Source organism: Helianthus annuus, chromosome 2 (assembly GCF_002127325.2).
Source record: "Helianthus annuus cultivar XRQ/B chromosome 2, HanXRQr2.0-SUNRISE, whole genome shotgun sequence".
Taxonomy (NCBI): domain Eukaryota; kingdom Viridiplantae; phylum Streptophyta; class Magnoliopsida; order Asterales; family Asteraceae; genus Helianthus; species Helianthus annuus.
This window is the reverse complement of record NC_035434.2, coordinates 167,837,041-167,845,766: the sequence shown is the minus strand read 5'-3', so window position 1 is coordinate 167,845,766 and position 8,726 is coordinate 167,837,041. Positions and strand designations below refer to the sequence as shown.

Below are 8,726 nucleotides of genomic sequence, written 5' to 3'. Positions count from 1 at the left end.
CGGTTTTTAGAAACCTTCTATATTCAAAACTTTACAATTTCACTCCTTTTTCAAGTAATAAAAAAAAACCGCAAATTAAACCGTACCCGCCACAACAGTGGGCCCACCAATCAAATCACAGGGACCCAATCTGCCAACCAATCAAACTCTAGGCCCCTATTAGCAAAAGTTACCACTCTGCATTCTGTAACATCCCCTGTTAACATTTCCGTGAGCCACACTTTTGTCCTTGTTCTCCGTCAAATAAAAATTCACCATCTTTGATATGCGACGAATTTGTAGTCATTATTTTTATATATTATCTTAAAATATATATAATTATTTTATGTATTTTAAAGAGATAGCGGCACACCTTATTGCACGTTTACCTTCTGTAAAAAAAAATTATATATGTTTTAAATGAATAAACAATATATTATATTTTCCACTAGCAATCTAATACGTCGAAATAAAAGGTAAACAGACAATAAGTTGTATCGCTAGACTTTGTTTATTTTGAACGGCAAGAAGAAAATAACATAAAACAAGAAATGGACAGGGGGAAACCAGCCTAAAAAGTAGAGATAACCCCAAATAAGCCTCAACAAGTTGCGCGGCTAGATTTTTGTTAACAACAAGAAGAAAGTAACATAAAACAAGAAACAGACCAGCGGAAACCGGCCTAAAAGTACAGATCACCCCAAATAAGTCTCAACAAGCTACGCAGCTAGACTTTTTTTTTTAATGATAAGTAGTGGCAGACACAAAAGTTATTTGTCTAAAATAATTTTCAAAGGGTGCGATCGTGTTTTTTGTCTAAAATATACACAATTTTTTTTTTTCAAAGGGTACGGCCACCCACCTTGGCCAAAAGGTGGGTCCGCCCCTGATGATAAGAAGAAAGTCACATAAAACAAGAAACAGACCAGCGGAAACCGGCCTAAAAATACAGATAACACCAAGTCACCAACTAAGTCTTTTAAAAACTACATTTATAAATCTTAAATCATAACCAGCAGCGGACCTACTGCTATGGTTGGGGCCCGCCACACCCCATAAAATGTACTATTTGCAAAAATCTCGATCTCAGCCTTTGAAAATATGATTTAAACCCTTCAATCGTCACATCTAAAAAATAAATCCAGCATCTACCACTGGTCATAATATTACTATGCATGACGGGTCAAACCAGACGAAACAACTTGATATTCACTATAAATAATGTTGGTCAGTCTAGCTTATTAATCACCAACAAAATGAGTTGATCTTTCATTGCACATGAATAATTGAAGATGTTGATGATAACATTTACACGTGCATTATAAATATCTTCAACTTCATCTTTCACTTCACACATCTTACATTGATTCTTTACTTAATAATAATAAATACAGTTTTTTTTTTCCCGGCAAAAGCAAAGCAATTGCTTTAAGAAAACATGCTTTTTGCCCTGATTTAAGTTGAAAAAAAAACACATATATACTTGTTAAGAAAAAATAATAATAATAATAATAATAATAATAATGAAGTTCTTGATTGTTTGGTTGCTGGTGGCGGTGACGGTAACGGTAACGGTGGTGACGGCGGTGAATGTGACGTATGATCACCGGGCGTTAGTTATTGACGGCAAACGGCGGGTGTTAGTTTCTGGTTCTATTCATTATCCTCGGAGTACACCAGATGTAAGTGACACACATGTTAATAGTTCAACCACCGACACACACACATACATTTCGTGTTTTTTTTTTTTTTTTTTTTTTTTTTTTTTTTTTTTGAAGTTTATTAAAATAAAATGAAATTGCAGATGTGGGCAGGGCTTATACAGAAATCTAAAGATGGAGGATTGGATGTGATTGAAACTTATGTTTTTTGGAATTTGCATGAGCCTGTTAGAGGCCAGGTATATTTATTTATTTATTTATTTATTTATTTATTTATTTATTTATGGTTTTTCAAGAATCTTGAAGCAAGAACTGTAATTGCTGGATGTTTGGAGTTTTGAGTACCCTTTTGGCTTCTTTTTGGTGGGAAATGTTTGTTAATATTTGGGTGTTTTAAAAGATTGATAAAGTTTTGATCTTTGTTTTCTTGTTTTCTTTGATCTTTAAAAATCTTGATTTTTTTTTTTTTTTTTGTGGGAAATGATTTTTAATGTTTGGGTGTTAGACAAAATTTGATGAATTCTTGATCATCTTCTTGTTGTTTTCTTTGATCTTTAAAAATCTTGAATTTTTTTTTTTTTTTTGTGGGAAATATTTTTTTATGTTTGGGTGTTAGACAAAATTTGATGAATTCTTGATCATCTTTTTGTTGTTCTCTTTGATCTTTAAGAATCTTGATTTTTCTGGTTGGAAATGTTCTTGATGGAAGTTGCAAGATTGTCTTGAATCAGGTAGCCCAGTGATTCAGATTCTGTTATACCCTTTTTGGGATTTTTTTTTTAATATAAAAATTATCTTGACCCAATTAATGTTAATTTTTAATGTGATTAATACCCAATTAAGGAATTAATATGCTAATTAAATTTTAATATATTCAACACTCAACAGTATGACTTTGAAGGAAGAAAAGATTTGGTTCATTTTGTAAAACTAGTGGCCGATGCGGGTCTTTATGTTCATCTTCGAATCGGTCCTTACGTTTGTGCCGAGTGGAATTACGGGTTAGTGTTAATTAAATAATTAAATAATTACAATCTTTAATATTCACAATGCTCCAAAATTTCGTGTTTATGTGTTTATTCTTAACCTTTTTTTTCGCGTAATAGTGGATTTCCGCTCTGGTTACATTTCATACCAGGAATCGAGCTTCGAACCGATAACGAACCGTTTAAGGTTAGTAATTTTCTCTAAGTTGGTTTCAACTTTCAAAAGTTTCCTTATCTGGCCAACCGTTTGCTGACCAAATCGTGTATGTTTTAGGCCGAAATGAAACGGTTTACAGCCAAGATAGTTAGCATGATGAAGGACGAGAAGCTTTATGCGTCTCAAGGTGGACCTATAATCTTATCTCAGGTTAGTTTATCATAAATTGACATAGAGTGGAAGCAATAACAAAAAATTAAATTTTATGATAAGTTTTTTGATATAATATTTAATGCTTAGACCATTACATAAAACCCTCTTTTATAGAGTAAACCTAAATTTGGTAGCTCAAGCCGAATTTTGAAAAACCGACTTTTTTTAAACAACAATATATTCATTCCAAACACCAGAGCAAATTACATAAGGATAGCAGTTCAGGCGGTTATTTTCTCATTTTTGCTTTAACCCGTTATTACTTTAACTGGTTCGGTTAATAACCGATTATTTCGGTTAATTAATTAACTGGTTATTTTCAAAAAATAAAAAAAATCATCGTTTTTTAGGTTTTTTCCGTTAAATATAACCGATTACCATCCTATACATCTATAACTAGCTACGAACCGGCTTATTAACTAGGAACCGGTTACTGGTCTACTGGTTCCGGTTAATAACCGGTTCTGGTTAACAAACCGGTTTTTTTGCCCACCCCTATAAACACCTATATTACTCAAATCAAATACTCACATGTTCTTACAATAAAAAAGGAAATAAAATTGGGTTGTCACATTATCCGGCCCGTTGAGACATATCCATACATTACTTATGGGCCCCATAACTCCAAACAGAGCAAAAGTTATGCCCGTTTTAGGATGGACCATTTTCTAGCCCGTTTTAACTCTTCATTTTACATGAACATAAAAACATTCTTATGCATTTTATCGACAGATCGAGAACGAATATGGTAATATTGATAGCAGTTACGGTCCTGCCGCAAAATCTTACATCAAATGGGCGGCAAGTATGGCTACGTCTTTAGATACAGGAGTACCATGGGTGATGTGTCAGCAACGAGACGCTCCCGACCCACTTGTAATAATACTAAACAAAGACCTGAGTAACCTTCGGTTAGTTTTTTTTGACCCATTAACAAAAGATTAACATGCGCTTTCTTTAACTATGAATGTAGATAGACACTTGCAACGGGTTCTACTGTGATGGGTACAAACCGAACGCTGAAAACAAGCCCACAATGTGGACTGAAAACTGGACCGGGTGGTTTCTTTCGTTTGGTGGTGCCGTGCCTTATAGACCCGTAGAAGATATTGCGTTCGCCGTCGCGCGTTTCTACCAAAGAGGTGGAACATTTCAAAATTATTATATGGTTAGTATATGCGTATCGTGCGTGTTTAATGTCATATATAGAATGTAAAAGGAGGTCACCTAATTTAAATCAAAATTTTGAGTAAAATATCATTTTCGTCCCTGAGATTTGGCCCGTTTTGCAACTTTCGTCCAAATGTTTTTTTTTTCGGCGGTATTTGGTCTTTTTACATAAAGTGAAAAAGACCGAATTACCCTTTAAGTTAACGAAAAAGACGGAAATACCCCTGACTTAACGGAGAAAAACGGATGGAGTTAACGAGCAGGATGAAAATAGCAAGATTTCAAACCTTTTGGGTTCAAATGCGGAAAAACAAACATTTGGACGAAAGTCGCAAAACTGGTCAAACCTTAGGGACGAAAATGGCATTTTACTCCAATTTTTTGTTATTCAAAGTTTTTTGGTCAGATCGGTATAAACGAAACTAGATACGTACTTGGGTTGCCGTAAAAACTTGAATAGTTAGGTTATCTCCCTGTACATCATCTTTAGTAATTTAAAAAAGAGTAAAATGCACGGATAGTCCCTGTGGTTTGGTGAAATTTCACCTTTAGTCCCCAACTTTTCAAAATTACACTCTTAGTCCCTATGGTTTGACAAGTTGTTACTCGGATAGTCCCCAAAGCGGATGGAGGTTAGTTTTTCTGGTTAAGTGGGTGTGAAATGACAAGGACTATCCGTGTAACAACTTGTCAAACCACAGGGACTATCCGAGTAACAACTTGTCAAACCACAAGGACTATCCGAGTAACCTTCATCCGCTTTGGGGACTATCCGAGTAACAACTTGTCTAACCATAGGGACTAAGAGTGTAATTTTGAAAAATTGGGGACTAAAGTTGAAATTTCACCAAACCACAGGGACTATCCGTGCATTTTACTCTTTAAAAAATGTTTAATATTTATCGGTATGTTGTATGGCCCGTAACAGTACCATGGTGGGACTAACTTTGGCCGTACCACTGGAGGTCCGTTTATTGCGACAAGTTATGATTACGACGCTCCACTTGATGAGTATGGTACGTTTTCTTCTTAATCTTGTTTCGCGGGTCATTTTGTATATGTTAATCGGTATGTGTCTTTTTTTTTTCTCACAAAGCTTATATATCCGATTACTTGCAGGAGCGCCTCGACAACCAAAGTGGGGTCACTTAAAAGATTTACATAACGCCATCAAGCTTTGTGAAGACGCGTTGGTAGCAACCGACCCGACAACTATTTCTCTTGGTCAAAACTTAGAGGTGAAGTATTATTCCCGTTCTTGATCCGTTTTTAAACTACGGATGTACTTTAACAGTTTAACTAACATATATATATATATATTTCTTTGGATAGGCTAGTGTTTATAAGACATCGTCGACATGTGCTGCTTTTCTCGCGAATGTCGATACAAAAAACGACAAAAACGTTAACTTCAATGGCAATTCTTATCACTTGCCCGCTTGGTCCGTTAGCATCTTGTCCGACTGCAAGAATGTAGTGTTTAACACTGCCAAGGTTAGGTTGACTTTTACAGTCAATTCGAATTATTTTTGACATTTTAAAGTTGAATTTGATCCTTTTTGATTTAAAAGTCAAACGCCGTTTGACAATTTGAGCTTTGGCAGATAAACTCGATGGCTACGATCAAAAGGTTTGTAGCTGCAAGTGTTGATGATTTAAGCGACTCGAAGGCGATTTCTTCGGAATGGAGTTATGTTAGTGAACCGGTGGGGATCTCGAGTAATGATGCATTCAATAGACCGGGATTAGTCGAGCAAATTAATACTACGGCTGATCAAAGTGATTATTTGTGGTATTCAATAAGGTAAAGGAAGTTTTCTGGCTCAAGCTCGGCTTGTGAGTAGTTTTTCAAGCTATGGCTCGGCTCGTTTATTATTTATCAGTTAATTTATATTTTTTTAATTTATTTTTTATCGATATTTTTATACATAATAAAATATATATTATTTAGTTATTTTTATAATAATTTTATAGATACATATAATTATTATATAAATATATATATACACACACACATTAAACCATTGGGTGTCAGCCCAATGGCCACCAGCCCGCATTCTAACCTGGAGGTGGCGGGTTCGAGTCTTGCTCGTTCCCAATGCCCCTACGGTAGCGGATTTACCCCTAGACTCAGGCTTGCTGGGTGGCGGTCTGCGAGGTGGGATCACCTCGGCGGTTGGGACTTGGGAGGACCGTGGAATATCCCCCCCCCCCCCCCACACACACACACATATTAAATAAAGATTATATGAATAGTAGGCTCGTTTCGGCTTGTGAGCCAGCTCGAGCTCGTTTAAGCTCGGCTCAATTCAAGCTTTCAGCCAGCCGATCTTGAGTAGCTCACGAGCGGCTCGGCTCGTTTACTCCCCTAAAATGACGCATTAACTGTTTATAAAGATGTCAAAATTGGCAATAAAAAATGTTTGTTTTATTTTGCAGCACTAACATTAAGGGAAACGAGCCGTTCCTTCACGACGGATTTCAAACAACTCTTCATGTGAAATCACTCGGTCATGTTCTTCATTTGTTCGTTAACGGTCAACTTGAAGGTACAATAAAGCAACAAATAAAAAAAAAAAGAAACTTATATTATGTTTCTTGAATCTTTATGAATGTTTGATGTTTTTAACTTGTAGGTAGTGCAATCGGCAATGCCGGAAACCCAGCTTTTACAAAGGATGTCTCTGTGGTTCTCAAACCGGGAAAGAACACAGTCGATCTCTTGAGTTTGACCGTTGGACTTCAGGTTTGACTTCAGTAAATTTCAAAGATTTTGATATGGGTAACAAGAAATGAATGCATTGGGTATTTATCACGTCTTTATGTGCAGAATTATGGGGCCTTTTTCGATAAAAAGGGTGCGGGTATCACCGGTCCAGTGGAGCTAGACGGCTTAAAAAACGGGTCAAACTTTGACCTTTCATCTCAACAATGGACATATCAAATTGGACTGAAAGGAGAATCACAAGGCTTGAACACCGGTGGTTCATCGCTATGGGTCTCGGGATCACCTAAAAGTCAACCTTTGACTTGGTACAAGGTAATATCAAAGTCAACCAAAAAGTCAACTTTGACAAGTTTTGTATGTTAATCAAGACATTATGTTGAAACAGACCGGTTTTGATGCCCCTACGGGTGATAGTCCAATTGCGATAGACTTCACGGGAATGGGGAAAGGTGAGGCGTGGGTCAATGGTCAAAGCATCGGGCGTTATTGGCCCACTTACATTGCTCCAACCGGCGGTTGCTCGGCTTGTAGTTACAAAGGGCCATATAGTTCAAACAAATGCCTCAAGAATTGTGGGAAACCATCACAAAAGCTGTAAGTGAAGTCTTTATAAATTTTTAATGTTTTTCATCCGTCTTTGAATCTTTTTCGTCCAAAGGTTTGTTTTTTCGCGCATCTGGATCCAAAAGGTTTGAAATCTTGTCAGTTTCATCCGGCTCATTAACTCCATCCAATTTTCTCCGTTAAGTTTGGGGTATTTCCGTCTTTTTTGTCAACTTAAAGGGCTATTCGGTCTTTTTTCAGGGCTATTCGGTCTCTTTACATAAAGTGAAAAAGACCGAATTGTCCTTTTAAGTTAAAAAAGACGGAAATACCCAACGGAGAAATATGGATGGAGTAAACGAGCCGGATGAAAATGACAAAATTTTAAACCTTTTGGATCCAGATGCAAAAAAAAAAACCTTCGGACGAAAGTCGCTAAACTGGCTAAACCTCAGGGACGAAAATGACATTTTACTCTTTTTAATAATAATTGACTTAATTTTGTAGGTACCATGTACCTCGATCATGGTTGAAACCAAGCGGGAATGTGTTGGTCTTGTTCGAGGAAATAGGTGGAGACCCGACACAAATATCCTTCACGACACAAGAATTGGAAAGTTTGTGTGCGCAAGTCTCTGAATCTCACCCGCTCCCGATGGAAGCATGGAGTCGAGATAATCCAACAAGAAAGTCAAAGTCAACACCAAAGCCGAGAGTTTTGCTCGAGTGCCCTCATCCTAATCAAGTCATATCGTCAATCAAGTTTGCTAGCTTTGGAACGCCTCAAGGGAAATGCGGAAGTTTCAGTCATGGTTACTGCAGGAGTCCTAATGCACTTTCAATACTACAAAAGGTCAACCCTTTGACTTTGACTTTGACTTTTTTATGTGCATGTTTGTTTATTTAAATAGTTTCGGCTAACATATTGTAAACGTTACAGGTCTGCATTGGATCAAGGAGATGCAACATTGAAGTTTCGTCAGCCGCATTTGGTGATCCTTGTATAGGTGTAGTGAAAAGTTTAGCGGTAGAAGCTTCGTGTGCATGAAAAGCGCGTTAACTTGCGCCGTCTTAAGTTACGTCATAGAATAAGGTGGTGACTGGTGGATTGTGGTAGTGTTTGTAGTGGTGTGAGGTGGGTCGGAGATGCAGCCGAAAGTGTTGGTCGCATTCGACAGCTCCTAGTCAGCAAAAACTTTGTAAAGGGATATCCGGTCATCGAATACGTGGCACGCCACATAATAAACTATTATTTTTTTATAATAATAAATTACAAATTTCTGATCAAA

The 8,726-nt window shown here is 36.8% G+C and overlaps 1 protein-coding gene across 1 annotated transcript; it reads left to right on the top strand.

Moving 5' to 3' along the window:
• The first annotated feature begins 1,219 nt into the window (after positions 1 to 1,219).
• LOC110927059 (beta-galactosidase 8) lies at positions 1,220 to 8,726 on the top strand. Its single transcript, XM_022170649.2, has 17 exons — positions 1,220 to 1,661; positions 1,784 to 1,879; positions 2,529 to 2,641; positions 2,747 to 2,813; positions 2,901 to 2,993; positions 3,729 to 3,872; positions 3,970 to 4,164; positions 5,095 to 5,182; positions 5,286 to 5,404; positions 5,499 to 5,660; positions 5,771 to 5,970; positions 6,606 to 6,715; positions 6,803 to 6,912; positions 6,997 to 7,206; positions 7,280 to 7,488; positions 7,945 to 8,290; positions 8,378 to 8,726. Exons 1-17 carry the CDS (start codon positions 1,503 to 1,505, stop codon positions 8,483 to 8,485), a joined length of 2,529 nt encoding a protein of 842 aa, XP_022026341.1. The 5' UTR covers positions 1,220 to 1,502; the 3' UTR covers positions 8,486 to 8,726.